Here is a 20,218-nt window from a genome sequence, read left to right as displayed (position 1 = left end):
ATCAATGATTATCATTTTGTTAACATAAATAAAATTACTTTTTTTTTATAATTCATCTCTTTACTTCCTTTAACTTTTTCTTTCAATTCTCCTACTCCCTTTTTTGTATCTAAATTTTGTAACGTATGTATAAAACTTTTTACATCAAAATGTTTCATTTTAAATATATTGCATGCAATTGAATATATTTAAATATATTACGCCAAGAGGTCGAAATTGAACGAACGTTCGTTTTTCCGCGAATCGAGAAAAAGGTTTGTGCCAGAAATGCTGTTTCGATGCAGGAAAGAAAAACATTTCGCACTTTGTCTCATCGTATTTATTTTCCAATCATTCAAGTTATTCACGATTTCTGCCATATCGTCGGTAAGATATCAGAGTTGCAGCGCCGTCTCGGTTACTTAAGTCCTCGTTTTATTTGGTCAATAAGTAAAGAAGCTTCGCAGAAGAGAATTATCGCTAGTCCTAAAAAGATATTCAAAAAGACAAGGTACGCATACATGTATACATATGTATATATACGATCCAAACGCAACGAATTGATAGGATATCAGTATCACGTGACATCTTTTCTCATTTTTCTTTGTAAATGTGTAACAAAAATGCAACGCACGCGACGAGAGCCGTAGATCAAAAACGACCGAGTTACGTGTACTGCAACATGCACAAAAGTGTGGAATGACACATTTCTCCCATACATATATGTACATCCTCTATTTATTTCAACAAAGGGATAAGTAATATTTAATAAAGTGTATGTGTGAGTGTGTATGTGTGAGAGCACATCCTCAGTCGAGTGACGGAACTTCTAAAAATCATAATGGCCGGGTAGTAACTCGTGATACAACTTCGCTGTTTGTACCCTAATCATTACTAACTACCCGTGTCCATAATACGTGTGACTAGTAATAAAATATTAATTAATAAAATAACTTAAACATCTTTCATTCATTATATAATCTTGTATGTATACATACATATATATTTATAAATTCTCGCTTTCACGCTCGCGCTTGCTCTCACGTTCGCACTCTATTCAATATCCGATTGGAATGATTTGAATTTTTTAAAAAATAGGAGATTGAAGTATATCCGTGATTAGAGAAACCAACTAGGAATTTATCTTGTTTTTTTCTTGTTACCGTATAGAAAAACCGCTCTCTAAAGTCGATTGCCCCCCCCCCTTTTTTTCGCATTAGCGGAGCGCTGGGTCCACACAGTCGTTGGAAGAACTTGACTGTAGGCTGCGATATATAAACTAACTCTCACAGGTGCTTCTCCTAAACAAGATGCTTAAATCAGACAAAGATATTGCGAAATTATCGTTACATGATTTCGGTGATTCTCGCTAAAAACAGTCTCAATATCTAAAATAAAACGCTTGTGAGTAATATGTATGATTAATATGCTTAATAATGTTACGCGTGTGTATCAATTGTATTAATTATTTAGATAAGGCCACTAGTGGATGATACAGATACAATATAAATATTACAGTTACAAGCATAGACTCAAAGCAACGGTCGAGTAGCTACACGTTATGTCCAGAAACGATCAATCGTGAAAAAAAAAACGAGGTATGTATTTTTAACACAGGATTTGCAATATATAAATTTGGTTTTTTTTTCGTTATTGTCATATACTTTCATTGTAAGATGACACGACGCGAACGACGTTTGCATTGACATTACAGACGTGCTGCGACTGCGTTAAACCGTTCTGGAAATATCCTTTTCCTTCTCTGGACATAGGTAGAATTTAGTTGCCTATTGCATTCAAGATATCTAATTGTGTAATATAAACACTAGAGTTTCTTCCTTCTCTTAAGAATATACGCGATTTTTCACATATACTGAGTATAAGATTTGTCTTCCTTTTAAAAAGCTATCTTAGCTGCTATCATATAATACAATCCACGCGAGTTGTATACAAACATGGTATTACAATTACAAAAATTACTAATGCCTCGTATTTCTATAATTCATTTCGAAAGATCGCACGTGTCTGCGTGTAGATTTATTACACTTCTTAAAATAACATGCGCAAAGAGAAGCGCGCGCGCCGCTGAAATCCATCATCCACTTCGGCGTCCATATAAGAAAACGTTTTTCTGTATATATATAAATTCGAAGTAAAGAAATAACCCTTCCTTATCTTTCGACGTATCGTACTTCGTAGTAATCGAAAAATAACGGATTTATATATTATATCAGAATTGTCTTTCTTCTTTTTTTTTTAATTTCGCCACTCGATGTTGTTCAAACATCACGGCACACCAGGCACTATACATTGAGCATTGCTCGAGCCAGACTCTTCAGCCTGGCTTATATTGTATGTTACAACGTAGATTCGTGTATCACTGTTGTATTTGGATCACTGCTAGCAGTCTGAATTATTGCTGGCGGTATGTGTGGCGTCAACGTGATGGATGAAGTCTTTCGCACAGGTTTCGGGGAGGCCTGCAATCAAATATTAATGTACGATGAAGATTAATTTAATTTACTTTTTGTCATTTAATATTATTTTAATAATTTGCAAACAATGTTGACTTTGTTCGATCACAAATCTATCTGATTTAAAGAATGCATCTATTACATACCCATTCTCTTCTGCAAGGTGCTTCGTCATCGGAGTAATGATCGATCTGCCCGATATCAGTTTCCGTTGCTGCATTTCTCTTCTTCGGCTGCAGAGTCGCGTAATTGCCGCAACCTCTGGTGAAGTTCGTCATATTTTTCTCCTCGACAATCTTCTCTTGGCATAATATCTCTTGCGATTTACTTTGCTTATTGTTCGTTACGTCACTGGTACTTTTATTATTGAAATAAAACGGTGGCATTTTTGACACCCAGTGTTCTAGTCCAGAACCAGCCGAACTCGTGGATGCCGCGGACGAATTTCCCGTGGAGTTATTGGACAGGCCTCTTCGCTGGTAGAACAACATGTACGCTGCGTTCGTAATCAGATTCGTGTCGTTGACTGCTTCCACGCGTGTGTCGTCAAAGCAGTACCACTGTGTGTCATACGGATTTCTGCAAAACGCTGTGTAATGCCCGCCCTGCAAATCTTGCCCGTGATGATTGCATATCGCATAGAGATCGTAGACATTCTCGTCGTACTTGGGGATGTTGTGCTGCCGCTGTCGGGGTTTCTTCCAAGGCGACCAGCCCAAACCGCCCAGACTGGTGACATTGTTATGCGTCGTCTGAACGCCATTGTGGGCGAGATGTGGCGTCATGTCGAAGCCGTATAAGGGAAAGTCCACCAGCATAGTCAGCTTGGACGTTGACCGTTGCTTAGACTGCTGACGAAATCTTTTCAAATGTATGACTAATATATCGGGCAATGACCAAAGACCTAGCTTTTTTACAACTTCTTGCTTCTTGTTGCAATAGGGACAATGCCACGCGTCCTCCGCGCCCAGTATCTCCGCCCGCGTATACAGATCGAAACATTCCTCCAGAGTGACCGCGCCGCCCAGTTCGGAATTAGTCTTTAACTGTTTCACGCTGGCATGTTCCTCAATCTGATCACTGTCGTCCTGTATAATATTACATTTGGTGGCCTCATCCCATTCGAGGATCAGCTTTACGTGTTGCGGACCCGAATCGTCGGCGCAGAGCGCCAACGCTTGCTCGATCTGTTCCGTGTAAAGCGGATGTTCCACGCAGGGATCGATACAGGGATGTTCGTCCTGGATCGGCGTCGCAGCCGGATCCGCCACGCGGATATTGAAGAGTCCTGGACTTTGGCTGGTTGTGAGAACGTCGTCCGCAAGTGTGCTGTGCATCTCCTTAAGCAAAAGCTTCTGCAGATCCTCGTAGGACGTCTCGCGTGACACCTGCATCGTGTACGGGCTTCCGAAACGCTGCCTCAGATCACCTTTCACAAGAACGTTAATCCAAACCAACAAGATATACGCCTGCTCCGTAGGTTCCTTCAATTGCGGCAGCTCAATGCAGTAAAGCGGATCGTTTTCCATAATCACGGACAGAGGCTGACAGTCGGAGAAGGTTCTGCGGAAAGAAAAAGGAAGATTATTATTGATATAAGAATATAATTTTTCTGCTCCATGTTCTTTCTTATAATAGCAATGTGCGAATGAAATGTTTTCTCGGCACTGTTTCCTTTTCATCGTTATATTCAAGAAAGCAATATTTTTTGGAGTTTTCTTAAAATTGCAATTTAATACCTGTGAAATCCTTCATCGTGGATCTCGGTCAGTAGCATGTGATTCTCGTCTACGCCGGTGTCACTGGCCAAGATTTCTCGGAGTTCCCTCACGTTGGCCGCCTGATTCACGCTCACGCCGATTTTGACCTGTCGCGGCTGTTGCGACGTGTAGAGGACGTTAACGTAGAGATTCATCTGCCGATGGTTCTGTGGCACCGGTACCGACACGCACAGGAAGGGATCGAAGGTGTTTGACTGCCGGTGGCATCTCGGACAAGTCAGACTAGACCGGAATTGCGCTTGGAACACGGCATGTACGAAAGAGTTGTTACATCGCACGTGATTCGCAAGCGTCTCGGCGGCGACGATGTCGTCAGGTCTGCCGAACGAGTTCTGCAAATGAAAAAGACAAATCGCGTGTTTTATATATATATTTATGTATAATATATAAAACGACAGGTGATCGATAATATTACTTTAATAATAGATTTTACTGTCGGTTTTGCACAGAAAAAGAGAACAGTCTTGTTTTAAGACTATATTATTTTAAAATGTTAAATATTGAAATAAGATTATATGGCGTTAAAGAAATCTACATCAAGTTACATTAAGGCCTATTTCTACCAACGTAGATTAACTTTAATCTTGGATTAACTTACTCTTTATCTCTTTTTAATTTTTAGAACTAGAATGAGATAACAAGTAAATTAAACCGAGATTAAAGTTAATCTATGTTGGTAGAAACAGGCCTAAGAACTTTATGAAGAAAAATATATTCCAACTATTTAACAATAATTTTCGTGAGTTAAGAAAAAAAATAGGACCAGCTAGAAAATAATATCCTCAAGAATTACAATTTTTTAATACTCTTATTAACAAAATAATCATTGTTTGTTCTTTAAACAATTATTATAATATTAAAATAAAAATGTATTCTGCTAAAATTAAAATTAACAAGTTCTTTAAAAAAGATAAAATTATAAACAAAATAATTATGGTTTCACAAACAATGAAATTTCTAGTTTACATAGAAAACATTGATTGTTAAATAGAATATGTTAGTTTTAATTTGAACTGTTTTTTGTAAATATGTTCGACAGGGGTAAACGCCTGTGACGAGCCGAGCTCTCTGGTTTTTCCTATTTCATTTATATAAAAGCATTTCTTTTTTCTTATTCGTGCTATTGCACGTCTTATTTGTCTCAATTACGTGTGTCTAGCGTTGCCAGCCCGTAATGTTTCCGCGCTTGAGGGGATTGTACGTCCTAGAGAACGGCCAATAGAAAACGATTCATTCATTCATTCATTCTCTCCTTCTCCTCGCGGCTTTACTTTGCAATACGGTTTATGTAATCCGGCGAAATCGGCTCGAGGTTGAGGCTGTTTGCCGTCGACGCGAAGCCGTACGCACGCCGCCGCGGGCCGATGAATCCCGGAGTGAAGGGTTCCATCCTGGCTCCGACTGACTACCGTCCGACCACGTTAACGCGAAACTCGGTTGTCGCTCGCCAGCACATAACGACAATCATCCGTAATGCGTCCGCGTTTCGTTAATAGATCGCCGTCGTCGCCGCAGCCCTCCCTTTTGTCCCTCCTTTGCCGAAAGGAAGACGCGGAACATCAGGAAGGAGAGTCGGTCGAGTCGCGCTAACGAACCCCACGCGGCTATCGGCACAATTGTCGCCGATACGCTAAAAACGCGGTGCGCTCATTAACGTAAGCCGTTGCACTTAGCGAGCCAACGTCAGGACCCGATCGGCGCACCGATTGGCACGCGATCGAGAGCACGACTGATTCCCCCTGCTGTTTATTCACGCTTGACGCCGGATAGATCCGACAGATATGGATTCTTAAGAGAATATAAAATTGTGTGTGTGTGTGTGTGTGTGTGTGTGTGTGTGTGTGTGTGTGTGTGTGTGTGTGGAGGGGGGGAGGGGTGTAAAAGCGAGGTGATAAGCCCCGAGATAAAGCTCTCGCTGAACGATACGATCGAGTGTTATGATACATAATTTGACGTGTCGGTGTAGCCTGCGGTGCACCGTATTCCGATATTTTATTATCAACCACGGTACTTCTCTGCTCGCGTGTAAACGTTTATTTCAGGGATATACTCGAGTGCTCGAGTGTTTGATTTATTCCCTCGAGTGATTTAATGAAATGTCGTTTGAACTAACCGAGGGAGGATTTTGTGTCGCGGGCGAAGGAGAGAGATTTGCGATTTTCGTTTGCGTGCCGCCGTCCGCGGCACATTCTGGTTTCAGTTCGCGCAGCACAGATACACGACCTGCCGCTCTTAATAGGATAATAAATATCGAGATTGTGCGTTTTCGTATATAGCTTTTAAGTCGGTTACTCTCGCAAACTGTTGCGAGACTTCACGGAGACGGGAGCCTCGCAGGAACCCCCGCGAGATAGAGGAGTACTTACATTCGGCGCGTTGTGGGATAAAACTTTATTGCCTGCAACTATAATCCAAACTGCAATTTGCCCGCAAGTAGCGCACGTCGTGTAAGTTACTAGAAGTCATTATTGACTACAACCGTTCGCACAATGTGCATTTATTTCGTTACCATGAATGAAAGGGGGGGTATAACAATCCTTGAAGGAAAATCGATCCTGTCGAGTTGCAGATAGGCCGGCGTTCCATAACAATGTAATTTCCCAATAAAGGCCAACTGAATCAAGTAAACCGGGCAGACAATTAATAACGACAGGGAGAAACGCGATAAAATAATAAACAAATAGTGACGAATGTGTGAAACGAAATGAGTGTTGACATTCGCGCGGCCAACAGACGGGGATCTTGTACCGAATAATAAAGGCGTAAAGTTGAGAAATGCATAAAGCTGAGAAATTATTGTCAGATCTCAATGGGCGTTAATAGTAATTTATTCTGCGACGGAATGACACTTTTAAAAGTCGAAATTACCGCGAAAAGTCAACTGCTGGATTTGCAATAGGACTTTTCGTTACGTAACGTAAAAAGCCCCGACATAATTCCGATAAGTACCCAGTGCGAAATCGCCCGGGAATGTTACGTAACACCTCCGAGCGACATATTTCAATAATGAAAGGCACCCGACGACGACGACGACGACGACGGCCGTCGTTAACGTAGAACGTTAGCGACGTACGGGCGACATGCGCGTGGTGCCTCGCAAGTGCCACGCGGCTCGCTCGCGCCCGAGCTTTCCGAAGCCGTGTAATTTGTAACACGCGATGAAAAAAACCGCAGAATGGGATAATCACCGGGACTGATCGCGCTCAGGATGTATCAGCGATCCGGTTGCCGGAAGTAATTTCCGATGCGTATGAACGGCCGGGACGACTCGCGCTCACAATTGGTCAATGTCACGCCGGTGCACGTGTACCCGACTCGTAAAACCATTGTTGCATTCGCGCGTACCAACGTGTAACGAATTATCCAACTCTGCATCGATTGATCCTAAAAGATTACCGCTAGTGGATCAGCCGGAGACGGAGATTGGGAACACTCCTCGAGATCCCGTTTAACGCGATCGTGATCTCGCAAGAACGAGTTACTTATCAATATGACACATTTGATAGATAATCACGCGTAGACGTCGGTTATACATGAATGAAACTTTACGTTCGAACTGATTTAAACATCGTATCGAAACTTTGCCCGACTCCAATTTTTCTCGAGATGCGTTTTTGGTAAACCGAAAAAAAAAATTGAGGTTTAGTGTTTGTACTCAAAACCTCAAACATCGTGAAATTTAAATAATGCATGAGACGGCAATAAAAGCTCGAACCTATTTGTCTCGGGAAACATGCATATTTTAAAGATTGGTATTTACAATTTTTATTAGTTTGTTTTTATCCTTCATAATCGGCGGAAAACAGTGCGTGTGTTCGAATATAAAGTTCCATATTTTTTTAAATTACGTTTTTTTTTATTCGTGAAAAATTAATCCTGAGAGAAAATGTCGACGTATTAAAAATCAAATATTTCTTATGATGTTTTCTTCGATATTTATTTGTTATAAAAAAATTTATTTTTTGATGTGAATAATATTGTAAAATATATTTCTATAAGATACATCTCATTTTTCTTATTAATTGGTTATGCCTACAAATAAAATTTTTTGAGTAAAATAAATATTATGTCGCATAAAAAAATTTCAAGTATTTTTCTTTAATAAATGGTTTACTTAAGTAGGATGAATTAAATGTTTTATTTCTAGCAAATAAATTATTTATTTTTACACATACTAGATATTATCTCTTTAATAAGGTATATTTTAAAGAAATATATTTCAGAAGTATATTTCATTTTCACAAATAAATTTTATAATAACAAATAAATATTAAAGAAAATGTCACAAAAAATATTTAATTCTGAATACTTCAACATTTTTCTCTCAGTGTGGAGTAAATCTCACATCTTTTACTTATACATCTTTATAAAAATTAATATTTGTTACGAATTTATCTCTTAGATTTCCTTTAAATTTAATAAAATCTTCTTAGCACCTACTTTAGAAAAGATTACTATAAAAATAAGAGAAAATTTTATTTTTCTTAACATGAGTATACAATTTGTCGGTAAATGTTAATTGTATCATTTAACATCTTCATAATTTGCTTGCAAAAAATCAGAAAAAATAATGAGTCACGTGTCATAAATTTAGCTTGTCAGTTTTTGTCGACACAATGAGTCATACGAATAAAAATAAAACGAGTACGGAAGAAGGTATCTGTTTTAAAAGAACGCGCTAATGCGCTTTCCGCTTTCACATTAATCTTTTGTTTTTATCGTGAATTGTTTGATCCACACTTGGAAGTTACCAATATTTATAAATAATCTAGCAACATATAGATAACATACAAAAACACAACTATAAATTATACATGCACCGTTTAAAAATATCTATATATTACAAAATGAATAAACATAAATTTAATATCGTCGCAATTCATCTTAATATAATTAAAAATATTTAAAATGTATTTTGTATTTTGCTTTCAAAAACAGAAAGTGCTTTTTTAAGCTGAGATATTTCAGGTATCATTAATGTTTACTTATGGTATGTTTTAATTTTGAACGTAAGTAAACTCTTAGAGCCGATTGTTCCAACTTCTTGGTAAACTTAGCTATCATTAAATGTGTCTGTCTTTATTTATTAAAAAAAATAAAGATAGACACATGCTAACCTGATAAGTTTACTAAGGTAAGTTTACTAAGAAGTTAGAACAACCGGCCTTTATACAATTCTTTCATGATGAATGAATAAAAACAAAAACATTTTTGCTCAATTGTGTCATATCGTTATGTTTAACAAGAAAGAAAACGAATAATTTATACATTGAGAAAAAAGTAGTTGCATTTACCGTAATTACTATAATTTGTATGCATTTTCAGTGTCAATTATACGTTGTTATAAGTTGTTTTGACTATGCAAATATTATAATTTGCATTGTTATTATTATGTGAATGTTAAATAATAATTATATTTACTATAATCACGATATTGCATTTGCTGCGTGGAAATGTTATTTTATTTTCATCATCGATATCAAATATTTTACTATATTAAAAATTTACTATATTTAAAGTTATCTCACAATTTGTAGTAAAATTTTGATAGTTAATAAAACTATAAACACAGGTTATTACTAAGATTACAGCAATAATAACTATAAAAGTAGAGTGTTTCATAATTATATTATCACACAATGAAACTAATGTCAAATACTTTTCGCAGTGTACGTTATGAGGATATATTGTGTGATTCACAGTTTGTAATAAGCTAGTATTAAGAGAGTTCCGCTGCTAAATCAAAATGAACAGATTTTCATGAAACTTTGTAGAGAAGTTCAAATTAGTGATATAAATTCACAGCCAAAATTTCAGAAAGCTGAACTAGCTATTTATTTAGATATTAAATATTTTATTAACATGGGCTCTTTATGGGAATCGATGAATTTTCAGGATTTTTCAGTTTTTATTGTCGTATTAAACATAAGAAGTAATAAACAGATGTTAGTGAAATTTTACATCTTAGCTGTCTAGAAAAGTATTGTTAAATTTTTGAAACAATGCACTTGCTCGTATGAGTGAAATAATTGATAAGATAAAAAAAAAGTTTGCACTAATTGAAGTAATACAGCACGTAGTGTAGTAAATATGTGCTAGTGATATAACATGAATTTCAAATTGTTGTATTTAGTTATCTAAGTGTGGTATAATAGTGAAGAATGTTTATTCTCAATTTATTTCAGTAATGAAGACCATATACAGCAAAAAAAGAAGTCAACAAAATGGTCATTTGAATATTTTTCTTTACTTGATCCCCTGTGCCACTTGTTGTGCCGGGCCTGTACAGAGGAACTCCCTTCTTAAGTGCGTATAATTACAGGCGATATGATTACTTACTAAGAAAGTAAACTTTGTCTAAACAATTTTTATTATAAACACACGACATAAAGTCTCTCCGTCTCTCTCTCTCTCTCTCTCTCTCTCTCTCTCTCTCTCTCTCTCTCTCTCTCTCATTGAGATACAAAACAAAAAGATTAAATTTATTCTCTTATACGTCACTGTTTTCCTTAGTGAGATATACAACAAATAAATTGCCATTTAAAATTCCAATGCGATAAGTTCGCGATACGCGATTCCCTAATATGATTACACGAACAAATTCCTCTCCTCGTGGATTTGTTTATCGGCAATATTTACGTAGCCCTCGTTTTCGCTGAACTCCCGCGGTTCGCCGGCCGGTGTCGCAATATTTTCGAATGCATGCGTACTACACGACGATGCGCGGAATTCGAAATATGCGCGATTCTCTTTTTTTTTTCCACATCGCTCGTCCCGTGTATGCGTAACGCAGGAGATGGTAGAGAACGGGTCACGCAAGGATGATTGGGCGTGTAACGTTCTTCTTTCGCATCTGCGTCGCTCCCGGACGTTTCACGCTATAAAACAGAGTTACGTAAATATTTTGCTAACAATTACGTTGACTTCCCTTTTCCTCCCTTCCCCCTCCCTACTCTCCCTCTTACGATGGAAAACGAGTTACATTCATGCCGCTCAATGGCATGATCGAATCGGATACACGCAACTCGTAGGTATCTTCTAGAACACGAAATAAATACGCCCGGGCACGTATTACGAAATTGTTCACGATAATGTTCCGAAATGCGAGATTCCGATTGTCAAGTTTGCGACTGCGATTCCGCTCACGTGTTGATGCTATCGGGAATTTCGAGCGAAATCGACTTTCCGCGCGTTCTAATGCGTAATAAGAGGTTGCAGAAAGAGGGACGTCGTCGTTTCGCTAGCTCGCCAAGCATCAGAAACAATCCTAACGATAAAACAACCCGATATAGCAAAATATATATTTGAGATATAATCAGAGATCTTTGTGCTTGCAATGTTAAATCAGTTTTAAAATATCTTATTGTCAGATATTCATAAGAGTTCCGCAGGGCATCGTTACTTGATATCACGTATTGTCTGCAAAAGGATATCTCTGAGACGTTTGCGTATAATATAGTCGGTATTATAGTTAAACCTTTTATTTTATTTAAGTTTACTTCATGTTTAATTTGAGATACATTTCGTAACCAATAAGATCATTTGTACAACGTATCTCAAGATAAACTCTTCAGACTATCTTAAATAAGAATTAAAGATAAGAATAAATATAAAAATTAAATATCACATTTGAGATAAAATTATCATGACTTTTTAGTATTTTGGAGATATCTCAGAAGCATTCTTAAGATCTCTCTTGACAGCGCTATATATGTAACAGATATTCTGACATATAAATATCTTCAAGATATCTCTGCGATACATTTTGCTGTGTGGGAATCTACGAAAAACGGCTTTACTTCAATTGGAATTATTCAATTATGCCCTTCATTTCTATTGCATTTTGTAGACTGAGAGAAAAAAATGCTGGATTTAAATAAATATTTCTTTGAATAGTACGAATAACATATTTTATAGGAAATCAATAATATTTATTTCAAACAAATAATATTTTCTAAACTATAGAAAATATTACTTGTTTTAAATAAATAAATATTGATTTTCTATAAAATATGTTATTAGTACTATTCAAAGAAATATTTATTTGAAACAGCATTTTTTTCTCTCAGTGTATAAAAAGCGAAATAATTCCAATTGAAATCTAGTCTAAACAGTTTCATATCGTGAAATTGTTTTAATTGTTGATATATTCGGTCTTGAAAGATAGAAAATTTCGTCGTCTAAGTCGCGATCACGTGTGTGATCAGTTGAAATTAGCGCATTGCATTACAGGTAATACAAAAAATAAAATTACACCTTTTTATAATACTAATTCAAGTTTGAATTAGTATTATAAAAATGCATTTTTCGATCTTATTTATTTTAATAGATTAATGCAAGAATTAAATTTTCATCAAAATAGTAGAAATATTTACGTGTTATAATCGATTCAAATTATAGATTATTACTACAAAATATTCATCATAATTGCTAAAACTATGGCAAACTGGAAGAGAAATATCATGAGCTAACGTCACACCGTCTCGTGTGTAATTATACTAAAATGTCATTTTCAATTTTGCATCATCCATCTTGCACGATCTTGTAATTGAAACCGTAGTACGTATTTTTGCGTAGATTGTAATGCATATATAATGAAACAGATGGTAAGGTGACCTTATTATGGGATCACATTTGCAAAATTAAATGTTTTACGAAAATATATGTATTAATAAAAATGCAGAAATTGTTTTTATGTTCTTCATATTTTTGCAACTTACAGTCGCTTTCTTCATCATTGCTGATACGTAGGAGAAAAAAAAAAGCGAAAAGTTATCTCTAAATAACCTCTCTAAATATTTTTTAAATAATTCCTTGAAATTGATACTCTTAATAAATGATATTTAGTACGCGAAACACATGCAATAATCCACATTAAAAACGTACATTAGCATACATTAGCGCACATTTAATTATGTTAATGCATAATTAAGATACATAAACATAATTAAATATTTTTCCATCGAATCAATAAATCAATCGCGGTTAATTAAGTATATAACAATTTTGCTGTGAAGTATTATTTATCGTTTACATCAGCGCAACATTATTAAAACATGATCGTTAAATTTTCACGAGTAAAAAAATTTATTTTTACTCTAAAGTGACCCCATAATCCTGGACCGTCACCTTACTTCGAATGCATGTGGATATTCCGATTGCAGGAAATGTCCGTTTGGAAAACTCCGACGGTGGGGGGGGGGAGATATGCGAAAGGCGCACGTTGGCGCCGGATGACAGTAGTTAGCCCACATATGCGCTGTAATTCGCGAAAAAGCGCTCGGCGTTGCGAACTGATAACTGGATCTCCGTGGCCCCGTTCAAGGCCGGTCCTCGTTACGGTACCCCGGCTCCCGTCCGCGCGCGCATTCGACTCTGAATTCCTCGCGCACGACTTCGCGACGACGACGATGATTCGCTCGCGCGAATGTGTGTCGCCGTGTGCAATACGGTTTCTCGGCGGGCACAACTCTCGAAAAGGAAGCTGCATGCATCGCGCGAGAAAACGGCGCGATAGAAAAAAAAAAAAAAAAAGTGACGCGCTCGAGTGGTCGCCGGTTCTTCGTAAGCTCCGCAATGCCCGAATCACACTTGGCGATTGACGAATGCGTTCTGCGTTCGTCCAAGAGACAGACGGCTAAATAGGAATCGCTAATCGTAATCGCCAGCCGCTGCCTTCTGATTGGTCAAGGGACAATTGTAGACGCAGAACACGGACCCAGAGTCGCAATCGCTTAATCGCTAGTGTGATTCGGGCATAACTTCACAGAAACGGCATATTTAACAAGCGACGCGCGTTTATCGATACATTACACCCGATTCGAACGGGCCGGCCTTTCGGTTTGCGATGCGGGCCTTATCTTCGCTAACAATGCTTATCGGGTGCACGCGATTCGACTCGCAGCCGAGAGGCGAGCGATAAGATAGCGGGCCCGGGAGATGAATAATCGCGCGAAGAAGATGAAGCACAAAAAGGCATGTGCCCCGCTGCGCGCGAGCGCATTGGAAACGCGCGTCAATTTGCCTACCTAGCACGGCGTTATCTCGCGTTTCTCTTCTGTAAAAAGCAGTTTCGTCCGGATTATCAAGTTTACGACATCCTCCCCTCGCTGACGGAGAAATCAAGCGCGCGCGCGCGCGCGCGCAAAGTTCTTAAATTATACCACTCGTCATTCAGTTATTTGTGCGGCAAACGTTTGACGTTATGAAAGGAAGAAAAAAAAAACATCGCCGACATTTTTCAACGATACAAACGATAACGAATAATGATTGTGACGTTTTACGCGATTTCGTGACATATATTCGATCAATAAATGATAAACGATCGACAGTCGTCACGTTTAATCTAACGATTTCATAACACGCTTTAAAAAAGAAATAAGCGATTATCAACTGTGAAATTTTATGCGGGCAATTATCAGATTCATTATTTTTCCTCGTGTCATCAACGACGGCGTAACGATCGCCGTGTCCTCGGAATTAAATATTGTATTTTCTCGCGCGGGGGAAATCGCGCGATTCTCTCGTGTGACATACATCTTTGAACCGAACTCCTTTTCTCTCTCTCTCTCTTTTTTTTATCTGCCGCGACATTTCAATCTCTCGCCGTCCGTCCACCTTGAGGTCTCGTAATTGAAAACCGTAGCACGTATATTTTCGAACGTGAAGCAAATTCGGGTTAAGGTCTCGCCAACTAACCGGCTGTTTGTCGACTGGGTCGTTTCACGGTAAATAAAAAAAAAGAAACGGAACGGATCCTAACGACGCTCGTTTATAATCATCGAGCTATATATTTTTGAAATCAAAGTTCCCTTCTTCTCCGTACCAGAAAATAATCGACGTATTATGTCAACAGTTTAGACGGCCATGGGAATCTCTCGTATTACATTGCACTCTTTATATTACGCGTTCTGAATTATGTCAAATGGTTCGTTCTTTCATTGTTTCTGATTAATATATATTGCATAACGCATTAAGGCCCGGTCATTCCAATTTCTTGATAAATTTATTTATCGGGTATAAATATGTATGTCTTTATTTATTTAAAATAAAAAAAGTGAAGATAGACATTCGCTTACCTAATAGGTAAATTTACTAAGAAGTTGAAACAACCGGCTCTAAATAATATTTACGTGAGAAAGGCGAGGAAGGTTTTTAAAATTTTAACGCAATCAATAGAATTTGTGCTCTCGTTATTCTCAGAGAGCGTCTTCGAAGTACTTGAGTACTACCCAAGAAAATATTTTCCGAACTCCCCTACATTTTATCACGTTCTTTTTTTAGACATAGCCATCCCTCTCACATTTTTCCCTCCTTTTCTCTAATAAACTTTACCGCCTGTCTAGCTTGTCATCCCGGGAAAAATAATTTTTCCCAAAATACGGTTACGACCCACTTTGGGGTTATGACCACGATTAAGAAATCAAATTATTTGGATTATTCGTAACCACACTGCTGCGGGAAAAATTTTGACTAGTTTTTTTTTACAATTAAACAACTTAATATTTTAATGGTTAGTCTTAGCCCTAGTCTACAATTTACTAGAGAAAAAAAATTTACTAGATTAAAATAAATATTTTTTCAAATAGTACCAAGCAGAAGTTTTGTAAAAAATAAATAATATTTATTTTAAATAAGATACTATTTTCTATAATATAGAAAACGTATTATACATTTTCTAGATTGATAAAAAAATGTATAATGAATAAGAAGAAATAACATAAGAAGCTGATCAATCACAGTAGATTTTTATAAGAATACTCAATTGTGATTGATCAATTTCTTACGGGTTAAAGCTTAAATCTTTGTTGTAGACGAGGCCTTACTTAACTTGAAAATTATCCTTGCGTGATTGGATATCGAACTAATTGAGAGATTCGACTAGTATAACTTAAAAATCATTGAAATAGATAGAATAGCTAATTGCAATTTTTAGTTAATACATTTTAGTTAATAATTTGAAAAAAAAAAATAAATAAACGTAAAATTAGAGTTGCGGGCAAGCCAAATAATTTGATCACTTAATCGTGGACCCGAAAGTGGATTATAACCGTTATTTTGAGAAAACTATTTTTCCCAGAGATACTATCTCTTAATCTGTCGAAAATGGAAAGCAACGGAGAATCATGGTTTTATCTCTCATAAAGAAACCCACGGTCTTCTAAAAGAAGATCCGAAGTTATGAAGATGTGTTGGACGTGCGTTGGCGGTTATCGGATAATAAAAAAAAAAAAGAGAGAGAGAAAGAAAAAGGTGGGTAGCAGTAGGCGCTGGCCACCGTGCGTAATATTTGTCTTCAATTAAGATAAGATCCGGCAATCTCCCTCGGGGGCCCCCGTTTGAGGTGCTAATTCGGCAATGATTTCGCCTATCGTCGCGTTATCGCGGTCTCGCGTGCCGTTCGGTTTAAGAGACACAGTCGGAAGACCCCCCGCCGCCGATTGTATCTTACGCGAAGGTGTCGGACGAGATGAAGCGGGAAAGGAGCTCGCGTGTTCCGCGGCTTCCGCCGGTCGTCACGCACGCACGCACGGGAGGACGCTGTTAGCGGCGTCCGCACCGAGAATACACACGCTCGTGCCTATGTACGCACTCTACATGCGGCGTTTAAGGGAAAAGGACCGGAGAGAAAGGGAGAAAGAGAGCTGCAGCGAGCTTTCGTCGAAAGAGCCGTCGCTCACATGGCTGGCCACGACGATCCGAGAGGAGAAAGTTTCTTTTATCGTGTGACGCCCCAGCTCGTCGTAACGATAAAATGACTACCGAAGAATGCGCTTAATTGCCCGTCGCGCTTTGAGAATGCTGCTTATATTAAGGTTTTAATTATTCGTGCGGCTCTCCGCCGAACTCGTCGGCGGATTCTCTAGTGTTACTACGTACTTCTGGAGACGGTCGCCGTAGTTCTAAACGTTAGAAAGTAACGAACGTGGAATTTTTCTCTCCGCTCACCGTAACGGGGATACCGGATAGATATTTAAAGTAGAAATATTAAAATGACACAGCTGTTTCTCTTGTTTTCTCAACAAGCAGAACTGATTCGACAGTCCTTCCTTAAACAGATCGTTAATAATTGAAACGCCTAGACGCATATATTTGCATACTAATTTTTAACAGAGGGACGTGCCTCTGAGCTCTCCCCGGCCGCGAAAAGATTCGATAAACGCATTTCTATTCTCATTGATTTCAGAATTATCGAAGTTGTCTCCCTCTCGCCGAGGGAACATAAATCCAAACGCTTTTCGAGAAATGATTTATCGATTCGTGCTGGAGAGCGTGCCGAGGTTGACGGTGAAATTTTTCAGTACCCTTTGTAAAAAAGCCGAGGAAGGAAAATAACATTTGCTTCATACGATTTATGTTCCCTTACAAAGAGTAGCTTCATTATTCCGTAACTCCGAAGAACCGTTCGGTACATGGGCAACATCTGTTCATTCGGATATTTTCACTAAAATCGCCGTACCAGTTTTGACTGATCGTGAGCTCGGAGTTATCAATATTAGTTATTAATATTTATACCTAAGAGTATTTATTCGTAACGATTTCTATTTGCTTCAAACTAATCGCTCAATTTTATCTATCACTAACTAGCTGATCCTCTCCTTGTTCTCTGACAATAACAAACAAATCGTGTGCTATTTTTTACGCTGCATCGACGCTTCTTTTTTTATTTAAACGGCCATCCCCACCTGTTTTGTCGTCTCGTCGCGGAGATATCGCGGTACAATTTTCACCTGAGGCCGGGTGACGCGACGAGCAGTGTCCTTACGTGGATTAGTCCGCGCACGTGTTGACACCGTCATTTTCGCGCGCCGCGACCTTACGCTTCTCGTACATTGCTAAAAATACACCCGACGGCGCGACGTCTAAAAATAGAGGAGAGCAACAATACTATTTCGCACCGAAAAAAAAAAGAACGGGGAGGTAATAATTCACAGACGGCTCTCTCTCTCTTTCTCTCTGGTGGTCGAGGTGGCGTTTGGATAAAAAGGTCGAGACTAATGATGCGACGAGTACACTCTGCATCCTCTCCAGCATCATCGCCCGTTGCGATGTAAAAGGAACACGCGGAACGGCCGCGCTAAAGTGGCTCAATTTGTATCAATTAATGTTAGTCTAATTAGTAGCAATCTCCGGAGTATCACCGATTAATTTGTTAGTCAGCTCGGACTCCAAGGTGAAAATAATATGTACCGAGCGACTAGCGGCAGCCTCTCACCTTGATGATCTTGTACTTCTTCTTGGTCGCCTGATTGAGATCCTCGTGCACCTTGTCGAGCAGCCAGAGGAGGAACTCCTGGGCGTCGTGCTGCAGGTTGCCGCGGTACTGGCTGCCGTACTTGTCGACGACGCTCTTGAAGGCGGTGCTCATCTCCGGGTCGTACTGGCAGCTCCAGATCGCCTTGAGGAGCAGCGCGAGCTGCTCGGTGATCTCCCCCTTGGTGCCGTACTTCTTCGAGTTGAGCTTGTTCCGGCGCGACAGGTCGACCTTGTACTGGTCGAGGACGAAGTACTCGGCGAGGATGTCGGTGTGCGAGAGGCACTGCAGCACGGCGTTCATGAAGCACGTGTTGCCGTGGTTGCGTAGGCCTATGACACCGGGCACGCGGTCGGGCGGGATGTGCGCCGGCCGCGGGGGCGGCGGCACCCGGATGTCGCCCGCGCTCGAGTCGAGATCGTCGCCGCCGCCGCCGCCGCCACGCTGGTGATGGATCATCGCGGCGGCGGCGACAGCGGCGGACTTGTGGCCCTGGGCGCCCACGTTCGACATGTGCCGCACCATCTTGTTGATGAACTTCTTCCAGGAGGGCCGGCGGAACACCTTCTTGCCGCACGGCCGTTCCTGATGGGACTCCTGATGGACCATTCCGCTGGTCTGGAGTCTGCCCGTCGTCGCGTTCTGTCGCTGCTGGTGGGACGGCAGCTGCACGCCGTCCCTCGAGTCCCCGCCGTGGGTCTGCTGTTGCTGCTGCTGCTGTTGCTGTTGCTGCTTCGGACGTCGCCGCGACATCCTGGTGCTGGCACTTTGAAACGGGTTTCTCGGCAGTGTAAAGGTGCGCTTGAGCCGCGTGGCGCCGCGCGGCTCCACCGCGGGTTTAACCTCTTCCTCCACGCCCAGCTCGCCCTCGGACACCGATTTCATCACCGACGTGCCGCGATCGGTTCTCGCGGCTTTCATCGCCAGCCGCCCACCTCGCTGGGTGGCTGGCTGTTCGGTCGCTCGCTCGCTCGCTCGCTCGCGGAGACGCGGGGCTCGATCGCGTGAGCGCGATATCTGCTCTCGACGACGACGACGTCGGGCTCACATCACGTCTCCCCCCCCGGGGTGTCGGTCGGTGTTACCTCGACCGCGACGTCGACGAGGTGGACGATGACGACGTTGCTGCTGCTGCCGCGGGGCGACGCAGGGTGCCGCGCGGACGACGCGGCAGCCGCACGTCCCGTACGCGCCTACGCGGAACCGCAACCGCAACCGCAGCCGCAGCCGTAGCCGTACGCGATCGACGGACGTCAGGCAACACCACGCACCGCCACGGAAACTGCACCACCGCGGCCATCGGCGGCCATTTGCCGCGCGTATCACGGGCTTCCACGATTTTACACGACGCCTCGGCCATAGACCATCGTCGGCCGCCGAGTGGCGACACCGACGGCCGATCGCGGGAGATCGGACGCGCGCGACCGCCGCGACATCTCGCGCGCGAGGGAGGCGGTTCCGGTCGCCGTCGGTAAGGCAGAAACAGAGTATCGACTTTTTTTTGTTTTTTTTTCAGAGTTTATTTTTTTAACTAAATTAAATTAAAGTTTATGGATTATAAAATTAATTTAGTTAAGTTGAAAGTTACACAAATAAAAAACTATCAAGTTAAAGTAAAAGTTAATTTTGAGAAGCTTTATTTATATTAAATTAAAAAGCCATGTAATTTATTTAAGACAGATTAACATAATTACAGTATCGATCATCAAATATATATTTAACAAAAATAA

General features: G+C 40.1%; 1 protein-coding gene across 1 annotated transcript; it reads right to left on the bottom strand.

The window, feature by feature from the left end:
- Positions 1-301: 301 nt before the first annotated feature.
- LOC105829316 (ubiquitin carboxyl-terminal hydrolase 31) lies at positions 302-19,990 on the bottom strand. The gene is made up of 4 exons (XM_012668055.2): positions 18,450-19,990; positions 4,193-4,566; positions 2,600-4,016; positions 302-2,459 (listed from the first exon to the last, which is right to left on the bottom strand). Exons 1-4 carry the CDS (start codon positions 19,407-19,409, stop codon positions 2,337-2,339), a joined length of 2,874 nt encoding a protein of 957 aa, XP_012523509.2. The 5' UTR covers positions 19,410-19,990; the 3' UTR covers positions 302-2,336.
- Positions 19,991-20,218: the final 228 nt, after the last annotated feature.

Source organism: Monomorium pharaonis, chromosome 4, assembly GCF_013373865.1.
Source record: "Monomorium pharaonis isolate MP-MQ-018 chromosome 4, ASM1337386v2, whole genome shotgun sequence".
NCBI classification, from domain to species: domain Eukaryota; kingdom Metazoa; phylum Arthropoda; class Insecta; order Hymenoptera; family Formicidae; genus Monomorium; species Monomorium pharaonis.
This window is presented reverse-complemented; position numbering and strand designations above follow the sequence as displayed.